Source organism: Ahaetulla prasina, chromosome 1 (genome assembly GCF_028640845.1).
Source record: "Ahaetulla prasina isolate Xishuangbanna chromosome 1, ASM2864084v1, whole genome shotgun sequence".
In the NCBI taxonomy this organism is placed as follows: Eukaryota; Metazoa; Chordata; class Lepidosauria; order Squamata; family Colubridae; genus Ahaetulla; species Ahaetulla prasina.
Window position 1 is genome coordinate 54705694 of NC_080539.1, and position 13691 is coordinate 54719384.

Consider the following 13691-nt stretch of genomic DNA (forward strand, 5'->3'; position numbering starts at 1 on the left):
AAATGTTGGAAATGTTTGCAATTGCCGGGATCATATTATCATATGTGGTGGTCATGTACGGAAGCAAAAGATTATTGGGTCAGAATACAGGCATGGTTAGAGGAAATGATACACCAGCATATAGAATTAAAACCAGAGACTTTTTTTATTGGGTATTTTACTGGAGAGGTATAGTAAAGAAGATACATATTTAATTATATGCATAATAACAGTGGCAAGAATTGTATTTGCACAAAATTGGAAGGCAGAAAAAATCCCATCAGAAGGTGAAGTAATGAAGATTTTAGAATATACAGAAATGAATAGACTAACATTAAGAATAAAAGACAAAGAGGAATCTGTGTATTTCAAGACATGGGGATGATTTTATGTATGGTTAGAAAAGAAATATGAATAAAAGATGATAGATTAATAAACTAGACAGTGTAAAACTAAATGAGAGAGAAGACAAAAAAGGAATAGAAACCCAGATGACACCTGTGTAAATGGAAAGTGGGGAAGGGGGGGGAAGGAAAAAAATGTTATTACATAAATGTACAACTATGATGATATACGTGAAATTGGTAAAATAGAAAAGAAATTGAAAAGAAAGTATATATTAATAGAAAATTGGGGTTGCTCGGATACCAATAGGGAAAATTTTGAATTGAAAATGAATACAACAATGGAGAGAGAATGGAAAGAGGAGTAGAGGGTAAGATAGGAGGGAGAAAGAGAGAGAGGAACAGAAGAAAGGGAAAAGGAGAGGAAAAAAGGGAGGAAAAAAAGGAGTAGGAGAGAAGGTTAGAAAGGGGGAAAGAAGGGAGGAGTAGGGGAAAGGAGGGGGAAGTAGGGAAGAGGAAGCAGAGGAAGAAAGGAGAAAGTAGAAAAGGATAGAAGAAGGGAGGGAAGGGAAAGGGAGACGGATTGTTGTAAAACAAGGGAGAAGAAAGGGAGAAGAGCAACCCCGAAGATATTTATATACTTAAATTTTTTCTTAGGATAAAGAATAAATTAATATGAAAATGTAAAGAATATATGTATGATTAACAATGGAAAAGAGACTATATACATTTACAATATGTCTATGAGAAATAAAACAGAAAACTTTTTTTCATAAAAAAAAGAATGTTCTAATTACCCCTGAATGCTGTAGCCTACACATTCTGTGGTTAGATTTTGAATATTCAAACTAGCCACTGAATCATACTGTAACAATAAAGCAAATCCTAAGTAAAGTATCAGACTTCTAAACAGCATAAATACAAGTAGGTTGATTCTGACACAACTCTTTATCCCAGAATGAAAGGAAGGGAGCCAAGTATCCTCAGTATGTCTGTCTCCATAAGATGAATACTACATGGATAAATATAAATGCAAATATGTATAGTATTACCTGAAAAGCTAATGTCATAAATTTTTCTACTTATATTGTATACATTAGTAATCGATAGTCAATGCAACCAATACGTACTTTGGTTGAACCTCTGGCCTAAATCCTTCAGGTAGATGTGCTTCATCCATTTTTTCTGAGTTATTACAAGGAAGATTATCTAAAAATAACAATATATTATTTTAACAATAAATTATCATTACTATTCATAATGCCTGAGTTCTTTAGATAGGATGAGGTAGTAGTTTAATTCAGTCTTGAAGATCAGAACAATCTCAGTATTAATACTAAGAAAAAATGCCTCCCCCAAAAGAAAAAAAGAAAAAACAAAACAAAAAGACATTACTGTATTCAGCATCTTTCAAGAAATACATACAGTATAAATTAAAAATTTACACTTACTGGCACGATCCTGATCTTGAAGCATAAGCAATGCTTTGATTTGCTGAGATGTTCTTCTTATCCACTGAACTAGATTTTGTTCTTTTGCAAAGTCTAATCTATCAAAAATGAACAAATGTAAAATATTGCTTAAATATTAAAACATTACTTACAAGCACTTTTTTTAAGTAATCTTGACTTTCAATAGCAATTGGGAATGGAATTTCCATTGGTAAGTGATGGGGTCTAAAATGCAAATGCATCACTTAGCAACAGCAACCTCTGCAGTCCCATTGCTGCTGTTCACTAAATCCCATAGCAATTAGGTGAGGAAACTTCCAGGTAGCTTCCAACAACCAAAATCAGGTAAGTGGCTGTTATCAGGTAAGAGGTGTGAAAGAGGGATTGTGCGGGGAGGCAGGGAATGGTTGGCATGAGACAGGAAGATTTGTGACAATGCATGAAAGGCGCAGCACAAGTCGGGATGGGTGCAGGATGAGAATGAGACTGTGTGCAAGAGGCATGGCCCAGGTCAGGGAAGGTGCATATGAGTGTGCCAGGGAGGCCTGGCAAGGGTCAGGAAAGATACACAGAGAGAGTTATGAGTGGTTGAGTGGTACAACTGCAAAGTGGCTGGGACTGGGCATGCAGTTAGGGGAGACTAACCCCAGCGACTTGTGACCTTCCCTGTCAGCTTCCCCATTGATTTTTCCTTACTGTTTCCACATGTATAAACAAAGTCTTGCCAAACAGAAGCACTCTACCATTCGCATCTATCATATTTTTTTTTTGTTTGTTTACATTTATACCCCGCCCTTCTCCGAAGACTCAGGGCGGCTTACAATGTATAGGGCAATAGTCTCATTCTATTTGTATATATTTACAAAGTCAACTTATTGCCCCCCCAACAATCTGGGTCCTCATTTTACCTACCTTATAAAGGATGGAAGGCTGAGTCAACCTTGGGCCGGGCTCGAACCTGCAGTAATTGCAGGCTTTGTGTTCTTAATAACAGGCCTTACCAGGCAGAGCTAAACCGGCCCTATATACAAATAGTCCTCAACTTACGACTGTAATTGGGCCTAAAATTACAGCTGTAAGTCATTAAGCAGGTCATCAAATGTCTGCACGTGATTTTATGACTTTTTTGCAGTGGTCATTAAGCAAACGTGAAGGTCATTAAGTAAACCCATTGTCTTTTGCTGGAAACTAGAAGCAGATGCCAGTTTCCAGCAAAAAAACATCACAAATCATGGTTGCGCAACTGCAGGATGCTACAACCAACCATAAATACGGGCTGGATGCACAGCACCCAAAATGCAATCACATAGCCGTGTGTGTGAATGTGTGTGTGTGTGTGTCCATGTCTGTCCATCAGAACTTCGAATCCAGTTTGCATAATTTGGGGGGCCCATTGTAACTTTGAATGGTTGCTAAGTGCCTGATTGTAAATCAAGGATTCCCTGTATGTAAATAATTATTAATTAACAAGGTATTTCATGGAATTACTAACCTGCTAAACAAAGTCCTTGGAGGAGGAAGAAGAGGAATGACGGTATTGCTTAAGCATTCACAGAGAGGACAAAGGAATTCACCATTTTCTACATCGTAACTTGTATGCACTCGTAATCTTTGTTGTCGTCTTTGTTCTTTTGCTTGCACAGCATCAAAATACCTTTAGAAAGCAACATAACTTAAGCATAATATTATAATACTAGTATCTAACAAGTAATAAGTAATAAGTAATCTAACAAGAATACTTATTAGAATTAGATTTTTATTTTTTTTTGCCAAACGTGATTAGACCCACAAGGAATTTGTCTCCAGTGCACAAGCTCTCGGTGTATTTGCAACACAAAAGAGTAATAATAATCATAATAACGATACTAATAAGAGGAGGTAGTAGAGAAGATGAGAAAGATAATAATAATACTACAGCCATACCACATGGGTAAATATACTTAGACAGAAGGTAGTATTATGGCAATTAAGGTGTTCAGCAGAGTTATGGATTGGCATGAGGGGAAAAAACTGTCCCTGTATCTATTTATTTTGGCATATAGTGCCCTATAGCGGCAACCCAAGGGAAGGAGTTGAAACAGATTATGTCCAGGATGTGAGGGGTCTGTAGATATTTTCTCAGCTCTCCTTCTGTTGCCATGCAATGTATATGCTCTCTTCATAAATACTCACTCACTAATAAATTTCATTCAACACCTAAAGCATTGTTGTTGTTCCATGGTTTGACAAAACGAGAATGTCTACTTGAAAAGGGAGCATTAATTTTAAGAAGCAAGCTGCAATTTTATTTGCAAGAAAATACATATGGAGTAGGTATGACATTGTCCTCCTAAGCAGTAAGTCCTAAACAGAATAATACAGCAAAGAAATTTGCTTTCTCAGTAGCATTCTTGTACCTCAAATGTGTAAAAAAAAAAATCGGTCAAATGCACTGTGAGAAGCCAAGAGAGCTAATTTTCCTCAAACATGTAGTAGAAAGCCTGAGCAAAAATAAAACAACTTTCTTGGCAATAATACACCAAAATGCATCACATGACTGGCCAAGCATAGTAGATAGTAGGAAAAAAATGTATCTTAGCTGCTTTGACATAGCATCCTCAAAACCTGTTAATATTTTTTTTAAAATTACCTTTGCCAGCAATGTGCATGCATAATATGTCCACAACTACCAGTGTGTGTTCCACATGACAGGTCTGGATGCATAAATAATGGATCATATTTTTCTGTATATGAAAAATAACAGAGATAATAGTCACAGACAGATTATTCACATTCGTTATACATCCACAAAATTGAAAAGTTTTGCAAACCATGTAATTGTTTACATCCTAAGGCCAGTACACTAAGCTAGCATTAGGATACTTGTGAATGGGCTGACTTAATTATTATTTTGTAGCAGAGTTTCTCATCATTTGTAACTTTAAGATGAGTGGACTTCAACTCTCAGAATTCCCCAACCAACATGCTGTCCACACATCTTAAACTGCCAAATTTGAGAAACGCTTTTATAATATAATGAATAAAAGCTTCCTGTATAATTCAAAACAGAATATTGTGCATTTGAATATTATTATTATATGGTCCTTCAAAATGGTATATAAACTACTCACCAGGATCTGAAATCACTTTATTCCTATTTTTGGACAAGACTGTTGATCTCTGAACAAATGCTGCCAGCACCATTGCTCTATTATCCATCTTGACCTCCTGTTCTTCTTGGCACAAGATACAAGTAACTATCTGTCTTTGTTCACACACTTTAGTCTGCTCAGGACCCAAGGCAATAAGCCTGGTATCTGAAACTGAAGGACTAGAATGAAATGATATTAGTAAGTATTTAGTTGGAATATTTACTGAAGCAATGTATAACTGAATGCAAATATTTTTATCTAAATAATCGCTGTATTTTCCTCTCCAGAAATGTTCTACAGTGTTCCTTAATAAAGCCAACATATATGAAGCAATTAAGTGTACTAAAGTTCTTGTAACAATTTGAAAACTATTTTCAGAGTATGGAAAGTTATTTAGATTGAATTCTCCATTGAGCTATTAGTAGAATACTATTTTGGAACCCTCTGGAAGCTGAAGAAAGCTATTAAGTATAATTATTTACCAAAATTCTATGAAATAAAAACATATACATTTAGTAAAATGTGATAAAATTATTCTGACTGCTAAAATTATCAGCAAGAGCAAAGGCTTTACATGTAATCCATTGTATCCATCACCAGTACAGAAACAAGACTGGATGTACTGAAATTACATTTCAGACATTTCAGGCTAGAGCAACGGAAATTGTAAATCTTGAGTACTGCCATTGTTCTTCCCTACAGTGAGAGATACATAATTTACCCCAACCTATTGCAAAGCATAATGTTGCTTATTTATTTGTAAGATGCCATATCCACACACTCGTGGCAAATTTCAAAAAGCAACTAAAACTTCTATGGAATTACATGAATTATATGTAATAATAATTATATGAACATATAAAGCTTGAGATAAAATATAAATCATCCATGAAATATTATGAAATACATAATATTGAAATAACCAATAACCAACAATCCATAACAATATGCTGATATAACAATAAAATAAAATAAAATGAATCTTTTGTAAATGATCCTCATTAATACCTACAGAAGCAACCAGCAACAGGTACATACAAGATGGTACTTCAGTCTCTGAAGACCTTCCACAAAAGTCTACTGCTTATGTCTTGATTAAGTTTAGATTATTATAATATCAACTGGTTTTTAAAGTACAAACTAGAAACAGTATATTAACTTTTTTAAAAAGAAAAGATGGAAATAAATAGAAACAGGCATTTTAGAATTCAGTTCAAACTGCTGTCAATTAAATGCCAAGCAAAAGTTCTCTCTGCCTACCTTACTAATTGCAGCAGAAATACGTATCACTGTTATAATGAATGAATGATTACTAAAACTGAAACTTTTTCTTTTAACCATACAGGTGGAGTTTTGCTTGTGGGATGCGCCTTTTAACAGCAAGAGAAAAGATGGGGTGAGTGGGAAGAAACCAAGTGCCAATTCTCTTCTTTCTCTGCTGCATTTCTATGCTGTACTGGGTGCTTGGTTGGAGGAGGCAGTAAATTTATTACTTAATTTGTATCAAACCTTTCAATTTATTCTAATACTCAAAACAGAGTGAGTCTCCTAATGAGAAAGAACTGTTCAAAACTGCATTCCCCTGTCTGTGAGTAACATATACAATTGAATTGGAACAATTTTGTCAAGACACAAGCAGACATAAGTTGAATGGTCAGGAAATTAGAAATATGAACACTGATGGAAATGCTACTGCAAAACAATAAAATGAAGTTTTCATGTTTAAAAATTAAGTAACATTTAGGTTAGAACACAGTAGTAGAATAACTGAATTGGAGGAGACTTTGGAGTTCTTCAAGTCCAACCCCCTGCTCAGGCAGGAAACCCTATACCATTTTAATCTCTTCTTAAAAACTCCCAGTGTTGGAGCATTCACAACTTCTGGAGGCAAGTTGTTCCATTGATTAATTGTTCTAAAGGTTGACAAGCTTATTGACACTTTGATCTTACCTGTGATCATGCACTCTGGAGGTAGAAGTTTCAAGTTCATCTATAGTTTGCTGGAAGAGTTCTTTGTTCTCATCAATGAAATGCCGCTGCATCTCAGACATCTGTGCCATGATCTTCTCCCTTCGCAATCTAGCAATCTCTGCTTTTCGTTTCCTCTCAGCCTTTTCTTTATCTCGTGAGCTCTATTAAGTTTATATGTCAGCAATGGTATACAATTAATAATGTAAGTCTTTGCAAATAAATGTGTAATTTATGTATTTAATGCACATGTTAGATTAGTATTAGTCAAAATGAGTCAAACGTTCTTACACACTAATATTTGCAACTTTTCTCCTGTTTAAGAATGCTGTCACTTATTAAAGGAAATCTTTCTTAAATTCTTTTTATTAACGAAAGCTATAGCATGTTTCTCTATAAAACAATTTTATGGATGCATTATATTTTTTAACATTTCAAATAATGTACAATGATAATATTAAACAATCCAAAGGATTATCTATTGACACCTTTTCTGAAAGCAGAGAAAGTGAGACTAATCACAATTTCAAAGGGTGTATGTTCCACAAGATGGGAATGACCCAATAGAAGGCCCTTTATCAGACGCCCAACCATTGGCTCCTGTAAATAAGGCTTCTTTTGCAGATCTCAATTTTCAAGTTAGCTCATAACAAGAGTCAAACCCATAGTTAGACAAGGTTTTTAAATATACTATTTCTACTAAGCAAGGAACAAATAGCATCCAATTCTTGTCTTCCAGTATTAGTACAATGTGATCACAAAAATTTGCAGAAGATAATGGTCTAGTGGTCACATTTTATAAATTCCTGAGAACCTTTGAGGGTTGCTCCATGTAGAGCACACTGAAATAAGCTAATTACAATGGTAGCAAGTTATGGATTACTGTTGCCAGATTTATTCAGCTCAGGAATATTTGCTAAATGCAATTGTGCAAGTGTGCTCTTTGCAGCTACTACCATACAATTTGAAAATAAACTCCCTGACAAGGATTTATTTCTTCAGAGGAAGCCAACCTGTTCACAACAATTGTATACTTATCCTCAACTTGGATAATTGTATTCTACACTATCTGGAATTAAATTTCAGCTTGTTCACTCTCATCCAAGCAATTATAAAACCTAGTAAACACTTGAAATTGACAGGAAATTTTTTTCTTTCATTTTATGAGGCAAGGAATGGTGGAGTCACTATTCTACTACATCTTTTCCTTCATGTTTCATCCAATTAAACATTAAAATAAAGCCACAGAATTAAATTAATTTCTCTTTGGTAAAGAGAGCTCAGTTATTATTCATTACTAATAAAGGTTTTCCTCTGCACCATTACTTGCCTATTGTGACTACCACTACTCTACTAGTGATTGAAAATGTTTTTAATTAGAAGACTCAACACAAATATTAGACATGTTGCATAGTAATATAAAATAATTTGTAAAATAACTCCCTGGCTAGATTGTCACATTATATTTAGAATCTGTCTTTGGACACATGTACTACCCGAATTATGTTGCTTTTCCCTTGCATTGATATTACCTCTTCCATAAAATTTCCTTCAGTCTCCAAAACAGGACTTGTAGAAGACCTCTCTTGGAGTTTCTTAACAGTATTAAAAGTCTGGAACAAGAAACTATGTTAGTATTCATTACTTAAAATTTTTATTTTGGCCACAAAACTATAAAGTTTATAGTAGGGTATAGTGCAATTTACCTTTAGTATCCATCTGATCATGTCTTTATGCACTTCTAGGTGGGGTGCATTTTGCAAAGTTTCTAGCATGGCCAATATACTTGGGGAATTGTGGGGTGTCTCACCAGGCCCTGTTTCAAGAAAGAAAGGAAATCTATTTGCATGTATTTTGGCTGTGTATTTTGTTCCATGTTAAATAAATTTAACACTGAACAAAAATCCAATGGGTGCTTCTTTTCAATTTTTTTCTGTTTCTTGTTCTACATATATGTTTCAAATTTAATATAATATAAATCTATCTCTCTATCTCTCTATCTATCTTACCTATAGTTCATTATAGAAAATAATAGATTTATCTCCATGTAATTTAGATTTTTTTGTAATGTTTGCCCTCCCCCCCCCCCAATTTATAGTTGATATATTTGTGTGTGTGAGTGTGACCCTTTTGAAGGCAGCAGAGTCCACATTCTGGATAAAGAGGACCATTGGTTTGAAAGAGGAGTAACAGAGGCTATTTATGTAACATTGAGCAGCTTTCTCTCAACAGAAGCAGAGGGATAACACACTTATCTCCTGTTTACAACGCAGTCCTTTCAGCAATTCCAAGAAGATTCCACCCCCATTTGCACTCTGATACAGCTGACCCTGAGGCTAGTTAAACCCCCAAGTGGCCTCAAGAGATCTCTAGGAGAATGCTACCGACTAGATGATTGCAAAGAAATATGATCCTTCCAACCCCTCCCCCCATCCTGTCAAAATTAGTCTGCCATCACCATCCTGCCTAAGCAATGAAACTTCTTGGATGAGAAGTGAAACAGTGTCTTCTTCTCAAGGAAAAAACAATCCAGTTGTTTTCTGAAAAAAAGCATCTTATTATTATTATTATTATTATTATTATTATTATTATTATTATTATTATTATTATTATTATTATTTATTAGATTTTTATACCGCCCTTCTCCCGAAGGACCACAGGCACTTATTATTTCTAATAGTTTAGTAAAAGTAATTTTTAAAATATAACCAATACATTCTGAATAATACATCTTACTACTGGTATATATTAGGTAAAATACGCAATTTGTGCAGAAGTAGCAACCTACTTGAAATTTTCTGACTGAATGTAAAAGTCACAAGATTATCTTCACTAGCATTCTCAATATGTTGTTTTTCTTCTTGTAGTGCCATTCCAATCAAGTGGAGAATCTAGGGAAAAAATAACAAAATTTTCAGAAGTACTGTATATTCTACATAAATTGTATTCTTGAATTAATGAAAACTTTACACACCCTTTGTAGCATGGACTCTGACCAGGCATATCCATTATGCTCTACTGCCCACTGAAGGATTGTTCTCATAAGGCATAACATGACATCGCACTGTAGAATATTAACCAGGCTTTCAAACAGAGGGCAAAATGGTGGTAATATAGGAGGTGGGAGTGCTGAAAGAAATATTAATACATTGCTGTTAATACATTGAGAAAGTTGTACAGTTGGGTAATTCAATATGTTAGGAACATTTAAGAACAGGTGTGAAATTTTTCAAAATAACAAAATACATTAGTTTAGTTTATTTTTAATGTAATCCTACCCGTACCCTCTGTATTTATCCCTAGAGAGATGTAAACAACTCAGTAATAGATTTCTTTTCAAGTAAAATGTCCCAAAACAGATTTGGTTGCTTTTCAAACTGGCACATGTAGTTATTTTTTTGGCTAAAAAAATAATTTTGTTGTATTCAGTAAGAACTGTTGATATTTTGTAAGATATAAAATAAGCAGCAAAATTTAGACAGCATCAGAACCTATGCATGTTAATTGAAATTAGTATGTATGAATTCTGTTCCTTTCTCAATTCCTCAGAATACTTTATTGCTACTCAAAACGCACCGAGTTTGAGAATGCTTACTTTCAATTAAGTCATATTTTCTGAGTATTAATATTAAAGATTCCATCTTATACAATTTAATAACTTTTGATGAATGAGGTAACACTAGAGTAACATCCAGTATTAACATGTTATGAAGTCAATGATCCAGAGATGTAAAATTAATTGCGACACCATTCTGACTGATAATATTTTGTTCTATAAAGTCTTCTATAGATTATGTTGTAACACTTTATTAATGGTGTTTGCAAACTCAAACTATATTTGCTTAGGGAAATCAAGCATGAAATGTTAAAAAACCCCACAGATAATAGGATCTTTAAAAAAATATTTTTTAAAGCACAAATTATTGTTTGCAAGCACAAATTGCAAATCAACATAAACACTAATCACAGACATTTCTTGAGTTACTTGAAACCATACAAGTGGCTAGTAAAGCAACTAGAATACACTAGATGCATTATGTAGACAGTGACTACATTCATTTCACGAATCCCAAATTGGGCAAGAATAATCTGAAGAACAATAGTTTGAGGTACAATTCATAGCTGATATTAAATTTTGAAGCAGCCTAATATGTCACATATAAAAATGTAGTGAGGTAAATAATGGCAGCATTATTTTTTGATTAAAAAAAAAGAAATATAGCAGTTTTCATTCACAATATCTGTTCATCTAGTTTAAAGTCAATATGGTTTTTGAAGATCCTCAGTATATTAAAAAAATGAGAGCAACAAATATGGAGAGACCAATACAAACTAGAAACATAGGTACCTGTGTCTTCCCGGTTTTGTCGTCTCAGTTTTCTTTGGGCTTCCTCTGCCTAAAAGAAATGAAAAGCAATCCAAACATTAAAGACAACAGCATAACTTCTGGATAACTAATTTATTTCTTGACATTTATTTCATGTTCCAATTTCTTATATTACCTAAGCTCATAAACATTCATCTCTATTGTTCATATTTGTTTCAGCATAAATTAGATTTTTTACCATAAACAAACAACTTGAAGGCCCAAGATGCAATCCCCAAAGGCAGCCCCTAGACACCTTCAAGAGTTATCAAACTGTAAGATCAGAATGGAATCTGTATTGCTAAGCAAATTAAATACGCAGAAAACACAATGTTTATTAAGCACTAAGAAATGTAATTAATAGAAAATTAATAAAATTCATGGAGGGAAAAACGTATATCTACTATAATAATTTTGCTTATTTGTTTTCTCCTTACTAGTACCATGTTTCCCCGAAAATAAGACCTGTCTTATATTTTTTTGAACCCTGAAATAAGCGCTTGGGCTTATTGCCATGCTCTCAAAAGCCCAATTGGGCTTATTATCAGGGGATGTCTTATTTTGGCAGAAGCAGGGTAATATATTATTACCTGAATCCTGTATGAATACCTCACCAATTCCCCCTAATTTCTTGCCCATATCTTACTTCCTTCAGAGATTTGTAAACTCTATGTTTCTCAATGAACTGTTTTCTCTTACTGTAACTGAATCTGCTATTGTCTTCATGCAAAGAATTTCTACTTCAAATTCCTTCATGAAACTATCAATGCAACATTTTTTTGTTTCTCTTAACTCAAAATTAAACTACCAAAGCAACCAAACTACTTTATTTCTTTTGAATATAATCTGTACTGTTATAAACTCAATCTGAATCTATAATGCAGGGATTTATTTCAGGGTGCTCTTATTACATTGCAATGTATTGACTAAAGAGAGTCCAAATATTATTTTAATTGTTATCTGTAAATACAAAGCTTCATAATTATCTATAATTATATAAAAGTTTTCATCTTGCATAATTACCTTAGACTGTTCTGCCCTTGAAAAATGGTAAAAATATAAATTGAAATCTTTAGCACATTCTGGCTTTAACTCATATAAGCCTCTTCCTGTTAATCCTGGTTTCCTAAAAGATAATTGGAAACATATAATCAGCATTGTAATAACTGTAATTATTGAACAACAACATTCTAAACTACTGTATTTTTTGCACTATAGGACGCACTTTTTCCCCCCAAAAAAGTGCATGGAAATGTCTGTGCGTCTTATGGAGTGAATACTGCATCAAAGACCGAGCTGCGACAGGCAGCAGACAGTGGCAATAGGCAGCGACAACAGGCAGCGGTGGCAAACGGCCTGTCGCCGCTGATTACCTCCACTTGCTGCCTATCGGCGGTTGGATCAGCCTCCCGGAATACCGCTGATCAGTTGTTCCAGGTGGCAGGGATCACCACTGCCTATCGCCACCACCGCCTGTTGCTGCCACCGCCTATCACTGCCACCTATCGGTGGTTGGATCGGCCTCCCGGAATACCACCAATCAGCTGTTCCAGGCGGTGGGAATCCTCACCGCCTGAAACTGCTGATTGGCGGTATTCCGGGAGGCCGATCCAACCGCTGATAGGCAGCAGCAAGGGGTGGTGATAGGCAGTGATAGGCGGCAGCAGCAATAGAATAGACCCGGGTCCCAGGAGAAAACATCCATTGTGGGGACAGCCTCATGTATGGGAAATTTCTTCCGTAGCTTCAAAAACTTTTGGCTGAAAGTTTCCTGCCTGAGCAGTGGGTTAGACTAGAAGATCTCCAAGGTCTCTTCCAGCTGTTATTCTGTATAACAGCATGTTACAAGAGGCAACTGAGGATAAGTCTTAAAAGGTTAGACAAAGTCGTGCAAGATTTTCATGGCTGAAAAAAAACTATTTTTTTTTCTTGTTTTCCTTCCCAAAGCTAGGTGTGTCTTATGATGTGCAGTGTCTTATAATGCAAAAAAATACAGTAATCCACGAAACAATAAGAACATTAACACTTCAATATGAATGACATCTTATACTTTTACTATTAATGACCGCACAAAGCTTGTTTGCCTACAAGCACAGACTCTACTTTGGCAAAAATGAGATATCAGTGCCTCTGACTGACTGGAAGGTTGTCTGAATGACACCAGGTAAACAAGACTTTCCTTCATATAGGTCATCAATGGGGTCCACTGACAGCCCTTCAATTTACCATCACCTAAGATAAATGTGTAGCTTCTTAAATGACAGATGTGTGAATATGAGATAGGGTACACAAACAATTGATACCATACTTATAGTCAAGGTATTAATTGTAAAGAAACGTGTTCTTGTTGCTACCTAAACCCACAGAATAAGATGGGGAAAAAAACCCCACTTTCTCCTGAGCTGCACTGCCCTGAGAATAATCATCAAGGTTGTTGGCTTCTGCCTTGCTT

The 13691-nt window shown here is 34.9% G+C and overlaps 1 protein-coding gene across 8 annotated transcripts in view; it reads right to left on the minus strand.

Moving 5' to 3' along the window:
* Positions 1 to 13691, minus strand: part of UBR2 (ubiquitin protein ligase E3 component n-recognin 2) — a 73900-nt gene that overhangs the window by 25381 nt on the left and 34828 nt on the right. For all 8 annotated transcript variants that reach the window (XM_058165265.1, XM_058165266.1, XM_058165263.1 and 5 more), the window contains 12 exons: positions 12263 to 12365; positions 11222 to 11270; positions 9848 to 10002; positions 9662 to 9764; positions 8580 to 8689; positions 8406 to 8486; positions 6856 to 7037; positions 4885 to 5084; positions 4404 to 4497; positions 3267 to 3428; positions 1775 to 1872; positions 1454 to 1532 (listed from right to left, as the gene is read on the minus strand). In XM_058165265.1, coding sequence (XP_058021248.1) covers positions 1454 to 1532; positions 1775 to 1872; positions 3267 to 3428; positions 4404 to 4497; positions 4885 to 5084; positions 6856 to 7037; positions 8406 to 8486; positions 8580 to 8689; positions 9662 to 9764; positions 9848 to 10002; positions 11222 to 11270; positions 12263 to 12365 — 1416 coding nt within the window. The remainder of the gene's footprint in view (positions 1 to 1453; positions 1533 to 1774; positions 1873 to 3266; positions 3429 to 4403; positions 4498 to 4884; positions 5085 to 6855; positions 7038 to 8405; positions 8487 to 8579; positions 8690 to 9661; positions 9765 to 9847; positions 10003 to 11221; positions 11271 to 12262; positions 12366 to 13691) is intronic.